This window comes from Fistularia commersonii, chromosome 30, assembly GCF_037954325.1.
Source record: "Fistularia commersonii isolate RoL2024-O1a breed Wild chromosome 30, RoL_Fcom_v1.0, whole genome shotgun sequence".
Lineage (NCBI taxonomy): Eukaryota > Metazoa > Chordata > Actinopteri > Syngnathiformes > Fistulariidae > Fistularia > Fistularia commersonii.
Window position 1 is genome coordinate 7,617,583 of NC_141313.1, and position 13,628 is coordinate 7,631,210.

Consider the following 13,628-nt stretch of genomic DNA (forward strand, 5'->3'; position numbering starts at 1 on the left):
TCGTTGCTAAGCGGCTATGCTACCTGCATGTTCTTGTAAAGTGTCTTATTTTGACTCGGTGTTACCTACTCTAGTCTAGCCAGGAGGATTCCTGAACACATCGATCGATAATGAGTTCGTTAGCAAAGCAAACAACCTGTCTGACATTAAGAGTTTCTTAAACTCTGTGACAGACATGTTTTGCGGCCGGGGTATTCAACCCGTTACCGTTGTTTTTAACAACACCAAAAACTGCTTTCTGCACCTTCCGTCGCAGTTGGTTTTAAATCTCTCCCTGAACGAGGTAAGTTACCGGGCTAACATTTGCTAGCCATTGGGAATTTGCTCGACTGACAGGAGAAGGCTTGTGGCGTTTCATTAGTTTACTGGAGGCTAAACACGACCTTAAAAACGTTTACGTGCTAGAAAAGTTTCTAGATTGTTCTCTCGTGTTTTCAAGCAATTAGTAGAACCGTCACCAGTTCGAGTAGTAGTATAAACGTGAAATAAATCGATGTGTGTTACAAACACCCGAGCGCGCAAGAAAACAGTAAAGAATGAATTTCAATATCAAATGATAGTGTCTAATTGTACATTTCATATGGTTAACTGTATTTATGTTGGCCTGTTCACCAACCTGTGTTTGAAGAGGTAAACGCAGTGGGCACTTTATGTGGGAATTCTGCTTAATGTAGTAAATAGTGAAAATAAGATATAACAAATTGGATCTATATCCACGAATTGATCATTGAAAATTGTTCAGGGTCTATTTACAGTAATCTTTTTATGCCGTTTTTGACTTAACTATTGTTTTAGCACTTTCCTCTCAGTTTCACTTGGTGGTGACAAAGCCTCGCTGTAGACTGACCACATACTGCACAACTGCTCTGACATGCATGGCATTGCACTTAATTAGCTTTTATAATATCGAATCTGTGTGGTTTTGTATTTACTTATTTTATTCTCTAACATGACAATCAGTAATTGATGAGAGAAAATCCACCTTAGTTCAAGTTATTTTATTTTAAGAATGGTTCGTCAGAAAATTCATGCTTCTTTCAAACTGATTTATTTTAGCATTTTAATTCAGAGAAAAGTCTGAAACACTGTTATGAGTTGGATGCTTTATTGTGGACAAAATGTTAATGTAACAGAAAAACAGCTTTAAATATCAGCAATAAACACTTTTTTTTGTACAAATCCAATTGTTCGTATTCTTCTAAATATGGCAAACGGGAAAGCATGTGGAGTCACTTTCTTTTGCGGTTTGTCGATTGAGGAATAAGTGTCTCAGTTGTTCTCCTCTCCAGTCACTACCTAGGTCATATCTTTTTCAGCTTTGTCATTGTCAGCTATGTAATATAAGGCAAATGATCAGAACTTGCTCAGATGTTGTGATGTAGACTAAATGCTCAGGTAGAGTTAAAGGCACCTGCTTTTCATGTATCATAGAATCAGGCTTTGGAGTTGTCCTGGAGTCATGGATCTACAGTGTTCCTCAGCTGGACTCAGATCCAAACCTCTAGCTTCAATTGCAACCAGGTAGAGTTGTGTAGACAACTGGGAGAGAGGCTGGGCTTGAAAGATGGAGAACAGGTAAGACTCCATGGTGAGGAAATTACTTGTTGCTTATTCAATGTGCCATAGAATTGAACAAAACATTGGTTAACAGTTGTAGGTGAATAATGAGTTGCTCCTGAAGCTGACAAACTGTTTGTACTTACTAGTTGTGTGTTTTCCCTTTAGGGCTTCCTCAAACTGTGTCACCAGGTGTCATCAGTTCATCAAGTGTTTGTGGAGCCTCTTACTGCTGATGACTGGGAAATCTTGGTAGGTGATTAGAGCATGTGGTGTTACCTCATGGTAGATGTATTGCCTACAAATATGTCTCCTTAACCTAAACACCAATAAAGAAATAGGAGTTAACGAGGACTATTTGAAAACCACCACAGAAACAATACTCTGTCCTTGCCTTTTCTGTGATGGTCACATCCAGGAGCTTCATAGTGCTGCACTGGAGCAGCAGCTGTTGGATCAAATCAGAGTGGTGTTCCAAGATGCTGTGTTTCCTGTGTGGGTGGACAATCACACAGTCATCTACATTCAGATAGGTCAGAGTTATGTAATTTGTTTTTACACAGCTTTTGGTCTTTTCTGTAAAGGAGTGCAAAATGCAGTGTTTTCATACTTGAGGCCAAGTTGGGCAAAGTCAATGTGAAGGAAAATTTTACAGCTGAGATTTTGTAACATTGTAAAATTTTGTGGAAATAAAGATAGGCCCAGCATAATTGACATGTACAAATATTTATTCATATTTTAATTTGTTGCAAATTCCAAGTGTTTTTTTATATTCAGTCATTTGTCAAGTGTCTCTTGAAATGTCCCCACTGTGGGACAATTAAGGAAATATTCTGTTCTATTCTAATTACTAACTTTTTTAATTGAAATGACATTTTATTTCTCGGAAAAAAATGTCATGTCATTATCAAGTAATTTCAGTTTGTCACTTTCAGCATTATCATTATCAATTTCTAGATAACAAGCAGGAAATTATCCATATTTTGTTTAAAAATGCAGCATGAAGCTTCATTCACACATGTTCAGATTTCTTATACAAGCGTTTATTTTAGACATGTCTTTATTTTTTTTGCATGGGTAAGTATTCAACATATCCACTGAAACCTTCTACTTTTAATCCTGGCAGCGTCTCTTACCCCATCTGTATGCTATGGCCGCCTGGAGCAGTTCACAGAACTTGTTGTCTCTCCTAAGAGGCGCACCGGATTTGGCGACGTGGGTGCTTCAGCAGTGAGAACCCGTCAGATCCAGCATCCTCTCTGTCAGTCAGATCTGCCCCCTCCCTCAGGACCACCTTTGGAAAGTACCTCCCCTGGTCCTCAGAGTCAGCAACGGAGCGGCATAGCTGACCTGACAAATCTGTTACGCTGCATGATAAAGGGCATGCATGACCCAGTTAAAGAGCTTCCCCCTGTACCTGACATCCCTGCCCTCCTCACCGACGCTCTCTACAGAGTATGTGGTGAACCTCCTGACTGTCTTTGCACCATAAGCCACAGTGCAACTGCTGTTATTCATTTATTTCCCTGGAGCTGTGAATTAAATGGGAGTCTGACCCAAAGGCAGGCTCAACTGACATATGGCCTGCTCTCCAAAGTCCCTTCGCCTAAAGAAGTGAAGGACCGAGCTAAGCAGGCCACGGAGAAGAAGAGGAATACTGGAGTGAGTAATATTACTGATTCTGTGGATGGAAGACAGGATGTAAAAGCAGAACCAAGCACGGTGGTCCGGGTAGTTATCCACAATGTTGATAAGTTGCACGGCTACGAGAGAAGTCCTAGCAAAGGAGCAATCCATTGTGGCAGAGTGTGGGTGAGTTATCCAAAAGGTCAAAAATTAGTATAACCTTTGATGCCTTTGGTATTTCATTTCTCTCATTCTTTTTTTTTGCCACACAGAATAAAAACTTTTGTTTCTTTTTCAGATCCCGCCACCTCTGGTGAAAAAATTAAGTATTGTTCCACATTCAACAGTTAGAATTAAGCCTGTTAAATCAACAGTCAAAGTGGCATCTTCCATTCAACTGCAGCCCTTAAAACCACTGGTGAGTGCTGATGTCTCTTATAAATAACAAATGATAACTCATCATGTAATCGCTTAATGTTGTAAACCCATGGATTCTGGTAGATGGCAATCAAGATGTCATTTCAGCCGATGGGCGGGGAAGGGTCAGTGTGGGAAGATTCCGTCGCCTTCAACAGATTGTACATTTAAATGTTGGTTTGTCACACAAGAGGCCAATCAAAAAAATAATAATTATTGCGCAACAAGAGTCTGAGTTATAAGATTAATGCCTGTTGGATATCAGTGAAAGTGTTAAAGGGAATGTAATGTAAATTTACAGTATCATAACTAGAGAAAACTTTATTCTATAGCCACAAGGATTATAAGGTTGCAGTGATCACAGAAATGTTTTGGAGTTGAGGATGCTGAATTCCTGTTTTCTTGATGTTTTTTCAGCTCTTTGGAAAAAAATACAATATCATCTCAGCCATATTTTCCACTCCTGCCATTTTGTCACTGTTTATCTCATGCATGTTATCCAGTAGGTGGTACTGCTCTGCCTTCTGCCTGAATCAGTGAGGACATAGCATAATGCTAATTGGCCAAGGTGTACACTATACATTCATATCTTTATTTGGCAGTAGATAAATGAAAATATGAATTCTCCTATGTCTGCTGTCCCATAGTTGTTGAGGCACTGAAGGCTGGCAGATGTGCCGGGCAATTTTATATTTTGGTCTGTTAATCATATTATGTGTGGATATCTGTATATATGTTTTGCAGTCTATGTTACCTTCCCTGTCAGGTGTTGGTGTAGATTAGGTTAGTAGGTCTGGTCGATGGTCTCAAAGCAGACAGATTTGCAGTGTGTTAAATCACAGAGAGGTGACCAGGAGGCTACTGAACATTAATTCAACCATTACTTCTTCTCAATGTTATTGATTAACACCGGTTTGTTTGCACTAACAATTGTTACTGTTACTATGAGGGTAAATTATAACTCGCCCAACAGACTTTTTACCTGAATGTAACTGTTTTATGATGTGTATTTTGTGTGTATGTTTGTGTGTGATCTTCAAAAGCAATTGGGAACAAACCTTTTTTTAAAACTATTTTCTCAAAGAATGAAATTATAAACATTGTGTCAAAATTCCTTTATGAATACAGTTAACTTCCTTCTTCATTATTGTAAGAGACACTGTGACTTTCCATACCCAAGCAAGCATAGGGATTTACAGTATATCAGTACTAAGAAAATTATTTGTGGATATCATCATATTTTTTTCTACAGCACCCAGTAGTTTCACAGTAGTGAAAATAATCTCTGATATTTACTGAGAGACTAAATGCCAAATATTCTTATACTGGGTTAAGGCTGGTGTACTCATAAGTCAAATCTTTCCCTCATAATTTCCTCCAGGGCGAGGAGACGGATGAAGCCATCCAGACCGCATTCCTGGGTTGGCTACACACCCAGTGTCACCAACCTCTCCACTGTTTAACAGCGCGGTCTGGCTCTCTCCTCCTCCATGGAGTTGATGGTGACTCCTCTCTCCAGTCCTCACAAGCTCAAAAGAAATGTCCCCTTAGATAGTTCACACATGGCAGTAATAAAGTTCCAAAAATGATAATACATGTACCTGCCAGAAAGATAACACTGTTCTCTGCTTACTTTTTGCAGCAAAGTTAGAGTTTGCTTTAACTGTGCTGAGACCAGCAGCAGAGACTGATCCTCCTGACCAGCTGTTTCTGCTAGCTCCCTCCACCATCCACAAGAAAGATATACAGGTACTTAAGTAACTGTATATTTAAGTTGCATGTCAAAGGCGACTCAATGAATGTCGTCCTTAATACTGGGGATAAATCTGGGAAAGTTATTTGCGTCATACATTTGATGTGTGATTTTGTTATTGTATATTATAGTTTCGAAAATTGACTGTGATTTCTTCATTACCATTTTCCCTGACGAGCATGGATGTATTTCAGTCTTTTTTTCATACTGTAATATAACTAGTGTGTTCCCTCATGTTTTATTACAGCAAAGAGCTTCTGAGTGGAAAAAAAATACACAAAATGTATTTTTGTAGAAGCCTCTGTAACACTGCCATGCTTCGAGACAGTTCACAACTGCCATTTTTATTTCCTTTCAGGTAGACAGAGAGCCTGTAACCATGTCGGCCATGAAAGCTGAAAGTGAACCGATGACCCCAGAGCTTCCCTGCCTCAGCACTCTTGGGTATGTCTAGCTATTTGTGAGTTTTTGTGATTTTCTTTTTTTAAAAAAAAAAAAGCAAAAATCTTTTTTCCCTCCCTTTTCAAAACCTTGTCTTTCCGTAGTGGAGTTGATGAACTGAGCAGCACTGGATTTGAGTTCATCTCTCATAGCCTCCTGGGCAGCCCTTTATCCAGAGAGTTGGGAGCCCCAGGACAGGGTCTCCAGGGCGGGGCGCTGCTTGTCACTGGCCCCAAGGTGAGTGAGATCCATGTTGCTGCTCATTAAGCAGTAATATTTTTAAGGGATATATGAATGGTTACAAAAACTTGAAAGATTACTGGTTGCAGTGGATGAGGTTGTCCACAAAGGCCATCAGCATTCAAAGGAACAGAAGGCATTTTAATATATAATTATGGCAATATATAATATATTGGCAACATGACAGGAAATTAATTTTACAATATTCAACACTGTGTGATGTTAAATATAGATGTTTATCATGGCATTGCTTTGGTTTGAGTGACTCACACATTTATTTATTTATTTGTTTGTTTTCTTTGACATCAGTAATGTTAAATTATTCAAAAATAGTCAGGGGGTATTTTTCTAGACGGGTCATTTTTAACATAAACAAGAAATAGTAGTGAATTCGATTTGTGTATGTAGATATATGTATGTATGTATGTATGTATGTATGTATGTATGTATATGTGTATAAACAGCAAAACCCTAAATGAAAGCACTGTGTGTTTCTACTACAGTATATAACAAATGAACTTCTCTCTGCAGGGAGGTGGAAAGAGCTCTCTGTCCAGAGCTCTATGCAGGAAAGCTAGGGAAGATCTGGATGCACATGTTGAAGTGGTAGACTGCAAAAAGCTCCAAGGTCAACAAAGACTCCTAGAACGTGCCTGCTATTGAGTGAAGCCAGTTTAATTATCACTCTCAGTTCTACACTATCAAACGATGTGTTTCAAACAGGTAAAAGGGCAGAAACTGTCCGACAGCTGTTGCAGGATATTTTTGCTCTGGCAGAATGGATGCAGCCCTCTGTTGTTCTGCTTGATGACTTGGATCATGTGGCAGCGGCACCAACCTCATCGGAGCATGAGGAGGGCACAGAGGCGCTGCTTCAGATGCACATTGCACAAAGTAAATATTTATCCCATATGTGCAGAGATTATTCTTTTCCCGTGTTGTACGTTTACTTATTGCCAGAGCCTCTTGTGTGGTCATGGCTGCAGGTTTGAAGGATGTGGTGGATGAAGTGATATTTCATGGCAGTCTGGTGTGTTTGATCCTAACCAGCCAGAGCGAGCACTCCCTGCACCCGTTGCTCACTTTGGTGCAGGGGTGCCACTTCATCCAGGGCTTTGCGCGCATCCAGCCCCCGGACCAGGTCAGCGCACAGTAAAACACGCACGCACGCACGCACGTACACACGCACGTATACACACACACACACACACACACACACGCACGCATGTACACACACACACACACACGCACACACACAAAAAAGCAAAGAATGACAATCTGTGTCATTATTCGCAGGCTGAGAGGGCAGAGATCCTGCGTCAAGTGATCCTCAAAAAGTCTGGCTTGTCTGAAGAGACATTACAAACTCTTGACCTGGCAGCTGTTGCCAGGGAGACTGAAGGATACGTATCTCAGGACCTAGTGCTGCTCGTGGAACGCGCTGTCCATGCCAGTGTTGCACAGAGAGGACAAAGTGACCTGGGTGTGGAATCGAATCAGATCCAGCTCCGTTTTGAAATGTCATAGTCTTTAATGTTTTTAGCTCCTGCATTCACTTTCTTCTTAATTCACAGTAATATTTTCCCTAATGTCCTTTTTAATTATTCAGAATGGGGAAAAAAATGATTACATTGAATGATACTTGGTCAAATTTGACTGGCAAATTCACTAGCAGACTGCAGCTTTAAAACCATGACTAAATTTTTGTGGTACCTTCGAAAATCTTGTCTCAATGTTTTTTATTAATGATATACATATCATTATATACATATACATAATATACATATACATAATGATATACATATTTTAACTTGAAGTTTATGGCCTGACACTTGTCTTTGTATATACAGTATATACTTTTTTCTTTTTATATCTCTTCAGAATAGATTAGAGTTTCAGTTTATCACTAACTTGATGTTCCATATTACTGTCTCTTCACGCTCATTGCTTCAATTCCAAAGGTCACTGATCAGTTCTATAAAATGTGGTCCTTTTTATCATTTTGTTGTTTTTGAGTTGAGCTCTTTCTTTCTACCTCTTCATCTTTTTGCTATGGTTGTGCATTTTTAAGTTACATATTCGTCTTTTTGTCATGTCACCAGTATTCCTTGAGTTAAAAGAAAAATAGAGGCCTCATAAGATACCTTATATTTATTACTCTACCATGACATTTAAAAAAAGAGAGCATGTTGGCAAGAAAATGAAATTTAATCAGCTACTTCAGCCACAATTGAATTTAGGGACAAACATGAATAATAAAAGCTTTTAAAAGTTTAAAATCAGATGTCATAAATTTACTTTCAAACATTTTCAATGTGTCTTAATATTAAAGTGATAAGAAAGTGCGATGTAAATATGTATCTGTTGTATTGTGGAATGTATATATATATGGTGTATTAATATTACTGCATTTTTCTGTGTATTTTTTGTGTTTTTTGTAATCTTAGGTGTGTGTCCATCATTGAGAGACTTTGAGCAGGCCCTCAGGGGGTTCACACCTCCCTCGCTATGGGGTGCAAACCTGCACACACCAACTGGATTTGGACTAGAGCGAGTGGGGGGGCTGACCGAGGTGCGACAGGAGCTGATGGACACCATCCTGCTTCCTGCACAGGTCAGTGGTCCTGAAGTGAATAGAGTGGCAGTTTTAGTAGAGTAGTTATATGAAAGACTTTTCTACATGAAGTCTGTACAGAAACATACATTTATGATTCATAATATGAAATACTACAGGGCTCATGAAGCTGATAAAGTCATTAATATCTGTTGATGTGTTTTGTTTTGTTTTGCAGTATCCGGCCTTATTTGCCAATCTTCCTATTCGCCATCGTTCAGGAATCCTGCTTTACGGAGCACCGGGCACAGGGAAGACCCTGTTGGCGCGGGCCGTGGCCAAAGACAGTGGTATGAACTTCATTAGTATCAAGGTAGGCAGGCCGTCACAGAGAATACTGTCAACATTGAAACATCCCGTGCCTTCAGTGACCCAGGATGTGCTCCGCTCCTCAGGGACCCGAACTTCTCAGTAAGTACATCGGAGCCAGTGAGCAAGGAGTCCGAGATGTTTTCCAGAGGTCAGTGAAGATTAACACATTGTCACATTAGTATGACTCTGGCAGCCATTCTTCATTGCGTGTTCTAATGAGTAGCATCAGATATTCATAGTTATTATAAATCTCATTCATTCATTCATACACTTGGGATAATTTCCTTTACTTTACCAGAGCTCAGGCTGCCAAGCCCTGTATCTTGTTCTTCGACGAGTTTGACTCCCTGGCGCCGAGAAGGGGCCATGACAGCACAGGGGTTACAGACCGGGTGGTCAATCAGCTTCTCACACAGCTGGATGGAGTTGAAGGGCTGGAGGGTGGGTGATACGGCACATTTCAGTTCACTGCTGTTTACAGCCGTGACACCATTTGCAATGATTGTGCCTCCGTTGCTGTATTTGTAGGAGTGTATGTCATCGCAGCTAGCAGCCGTCCTGATTTGATCGACCCAGCTCTCCTGAGACCCGGACGATTGGACAAATCTCTCTACTGCCCTCCCCCTGGACCGGTCTGTTTTCATCCCAGAGCTAATTTCAAACCAGGACAGTGTTAAACAGTCTGGAACAATCCTAGAACAATTCTAGTCCAAATCCTAGTTGACTTGTTGGTTGGCACTGGATGCCTTTCATGGTTTTTGTTAAACCAGATATCATCTAATAATTGTTGGTGTCCTTCTGCTGCCAGCTGGGAATATATGTACTCATCAAATCTTTAAAACATTAAATATTCATCAGCAAATGTTTGATACCAGCCGACATAAATGATTCAGACCTAATCAAGAAAGTTGGGCTCCCTTCTCTCCATGAAATAACTTAAAAAACGAACAATCCCCAAATACTATTCTAGGAGGATCGTTTAGAAATCCTGAAGGCTCTGAGTGTGGACGTCCCCCTGGCTGCGGACGTAGACCTGGAGCAACTGGCAGCAGTGACAGATCAGTTTACTGGTGCCGACCTGAAGGCCCTGCTCTACAACGCCCAGCTGGAGGCTGTGAACAGCATCCTAGACCGCAGCTCACCACATGTAAGATATGGGATGAAGCTGCCTTGGGCAGAGAACCACATTCAGGATGTTTTCTGTAGCAGCCAGACACAGTTCCTTTGTCCCTCAAGGCCAATTAAATGTGGAGCGCCAATATGTGATGTTTTGTTTGTGTGTCACACTCAGGAACTGATGTGTTGCTCAGACAGTGAAATGAGCCTCTCCTCCATGATGTTCCCAAACCACAGCAGCGGCTCTGATGATTCTGTGGGGGAAGGTGATGCGGGCGCAGGACTGGATAGGTCCGTCCATCTCCTGGAAACCACGGAGCTCAGAGCCGATGACGACCAGCACGACGGTAAAATCTGGAGAATCTATTTTGGAAGCTCCTATGAATCGGAGGATTCACCGATTTCAGGACTGGTGAGCAGTGCTGGCAAGACAGAAGGCAGATCCCCACCAAATATTTTTAAGGACAGTCAGTAATCAATAACAGAAAACCCCATCATGCTCATCATTACGTTCTCTCACTCCTCTGCCGCCATTCACAGAACTCCTTTTCTGCAACAAACTCCATCACCCATGAGTTCACAGGCCTGTCCGGCCGTGACCCCAGCAGCCTACTGCCTCCTGCCTACATGCCGTCCCTCCAGAGGGGTTATGAAGAGCTCAGCCCCGAGCAGTTGGAGCGCCTCCAGCAGGACATCAACAGCATCAAGAAAAACTACAGGAGAGTCAGTGTAAGGCATAAAGTCTCTATCTAGTCAATATCAACCATGTACTGCACATCGCTTTTCCCATTGCATGTGTGATACATGTCTATTTGTGTGTAGGGGGAGTGTGTCCCGGTGTGTTCAGGATCCAGCCAGCATGATCTGCTGCTGTGTCAGACTCACGTTACTGCAGCTCTGGCTGTGACCAGACCGTCCGTAAGCCGAGCCGACTGGAGCAGATACACAAAACTGTGAGTATCACATCTGGCTTATGGAGGAATCCACCGATCCAGCTTTTTGCTTCGCATACATGCGGAAGACCTTTCATGTCGTCAGTTTTGATCTGGTCCAAAAGCGCTTTAGGAACTTTTACTATACAAAGACACTTGTCAAGCACATAATGATGCGTTTTAAAGACCCACCTGCTGGATGGAATGATAATAGCACAATAAATGTGTTCTTTCTGAAGAAATACAGATCAATATTGTAATCCACCTCCCATTACGCAGCTTTCTCAAGTATTTTCCCACATTTTTCAAGATACAATTGAATTGTGAGCTTAGCTGGTTAAAATAAACTGCCAATTAAACTGGATGTAATGAGGGTGGGAATTTATTATTGTATAATTTATGTGAATAGGATGGAAAAAGTAGTGGGAACCAACTCATTTCAGTATAAAGGTATACAGGGAATTAAAAAAATGAAATAAATCAAGTTTGCTCAGTCAAATACATATTACTAATATATTATTCAAACTTTGCGAATTACAGCAAACAGTTTATAGAAAAAAGAAGTCAAGAGTTTATCCACACATGAGCATGAAATTACATACTAATTTGTTGCTTAAATAAGTAATTACTCAGAAAGGCCTTAAAAGGGTTTTTAGAACCACTATGAGTGTACCCAGGCTGCACACCATGAGTGGTGTAATAAAACACTGAGCACACTTTTCAGAAATTTATGACTTTTGTTGGCCTGTTTAATAGAATAATCGACTTGCTGCAGGAGCAACAGGTAATTTATCATACCATTGATCCTCAGTTCGGGTCATTGCATCATGTTTATCCAGGTGTTCCTATTATTTCTGCAGCTGAGAGCCTGTGGAACCAGTGACTTATCTGGAAATTGCACTTTTTAGCTATGAACATCTAAAACTGGTGATGGAGCTGATAACATCCTCGTTACCTTAACAAATAAATATCAAATATTAAATGAGATGTTAAATGAATTGTTTTTTTTGCTTTCAGGTATGAAGCCTTTGGTGGTTCAGAAGCCAAAGAGTCTCCTCAGTTCAAACCGGGACACCGTGTGACTTTAGCTTGACTGCATGTGATCCAATAATGAAGTAATCAGTGGTTTAAGGGATCAATCAAAAATAGAACATGGATGTTTTTTATAAACATTTGGTACTGACATGAATGTGGCATTACTAAGAAAATCTTCTGTCCTTTTTATATAATGGGGACATATATTTCTTAGGATTAATTTAAATATTTGTAAATATCAAATATAATCTAAACGTGTTAAATTTCTGGTTTATTGAATTTAAATCTTAGCTTCTGTAACTCTTCATTTGCAGTGTAAAAGGATAATTTTCTTTAATAAAAGGTTCTTCCAACCCAAACAAGTGTTTCCAGTTACAATCCTCTCTGCTGGCAGGTGGATATGGCTCCACAGGGACTGATGTGTCATAAACTAAAATAGTCAAATGCTAATTGTATTAGAGATATTTTATAATCTTTATAGTCTAATTTTGGCTTTTGGTTAGTTATTGACAAAAGGAGTAATAGCATTTTTAATGCGATGCTGTGTTTTTTTTAGCTATCATAAAACCATTTTTTATCAATATGGTTTAAATACCGCTGCGAGCAGATTCTGGTTTGCTTTGCGACGGAAAAGACACGGAAGAGAACTCGGTCCGATGATAAAGAATTTCTTTAAAAAATTAATTTATTTTATAGAATTTTGTTTTTATAACTGCTTTAAACAATCAGCCATCTCATTGACTGTAGAGAATGGTATTCATGAAAAGCACAATGAAATCAAATTTAAATTGATATTGGAATCTGAAAACATCCAGGATGTCCTGGAAGTCTTGTTTTCAAAGAACTTAAAAGGAAAGAATTATAATGAAACTGCTTCTTCAAGGGCAAAGACAATTAATTATTACTGTTTACGTTGCAGATAGGGATTGTGGAAATTTATGTGTGTGTGTGTGTGTGTGTCTGTGTGTGTGTGTGTGTGTGTGCGCGCACACTTTCTTCCAAATTAATTATTGGAAACCAATACTCTCTGATGTTAACACTCCATAGATTTGTCAGATTTATTTGGCTCAATGTCACACAGACACTCACACACATGCACGCACATCTACATTCAGTCCGCAGATGAAGACTAATCTGTGTAGTTGAACCAATGATGTGCAGTGCATTAATTACGCAAATGAACATTTCAATTTAATAGAAGGATATTAACGTAATATTAACACGTTGTATTATGGCTTTGTGACTGACGGGTGATAATCCATGATGACAGTTTTACAACCACTGACTGAGGCAGAGGGCAAGTTTGTCTTAATGTCTCTTCAAATGAACATAAACAGAGGGGGTTTTAAGGATCAGACACAGGAAGAGGAACAATTTGAAACTCCAATTGGTGTGATTGTAAAGAGAGAGGCTCATTATAGTCTCTGGGATTTAAACCCAGAACCACCCGCCTGAATCCACTGCCATCCTGTTTGCACAATCTTATGTCATAATTGCTCACATATTGGCCCAAGCATGAATAAACATGTGAATTTAGCCAGAAATACAAATCAGCATCATGCTGCTGGTCAGGTCATAAAAAACT

At 40.0% G+C, this 13,628-nt stretch overlaps 1 protein-coding gene across 1 annotated transcript; it reads left to right on the plus strand.

Annotated features, from left to right (window-relative positions):
* The first annotated feature begins 76 nt into the window (after positions 1-76).
* On the plus strand, positions 77-12,402 carry pex1 (peroxisomal biogenesis factor 1). Its single transcript, XM_086177836.1, has 24 exons — positions 77-283; positions 1,432-1,575; positions 1,726-1,809; positions 1,976-2,090; positions 2,684-3,369; positions 3,482-3,601; positions 4,982-5,102; positions 5,243-5,349; positions 5,712-5,797; positions 5,899-6,031; positions 6,566-6,662; positions 6,758-6,928; positions 7,021-7,175; positions 7,331-7,517; positions 8,482-8,648; positions 8,827-8,961; positions 9,044-9,108; positions 9,259-9,401; positions 9,489-9,592; positions 9,931-10,107; positions 10,252-10,488; positions 10,617-10,805; positions 10,899-11,029; positions 12,026-12,402. Exons 1-24 carry the CDS (start codon positions 176-178, stop codon positions 12,099-12,101), a joined length of 3,738 nt encoding a protein of 1,245 aa, XP_086033962.1. The 5' UTR covers positions 77-175; the 3' UTR covers positions 12,102-12,402.
* The last annotated feature ends 1,226 nt before the right edge of the window (positions 12,403-13,628 follow it).

Coding starts and splice junctions, on each gene's coding strand:
- pex1 (XM_086177836.1), top strand. CDS start 176: ATGTTTTGCGGCCGGGGTATTCAACCCGTTACCGTTGTTTTTAACAAC. Junction 9,402..9,488: donor TGGAGTTGAAGGGCTGGAGG/GTGGGTGATACG, acceptor CTGTATTTGTAG/GAGTGTATGTCATCGCAGCT. Junction 11,030..12,025: donor TGGAGCAGATACACAAAACT/GTGAGTATCACA, acceptor TTTTGCTTTCAG/GTATGAAGCCTTTGGTGGTT.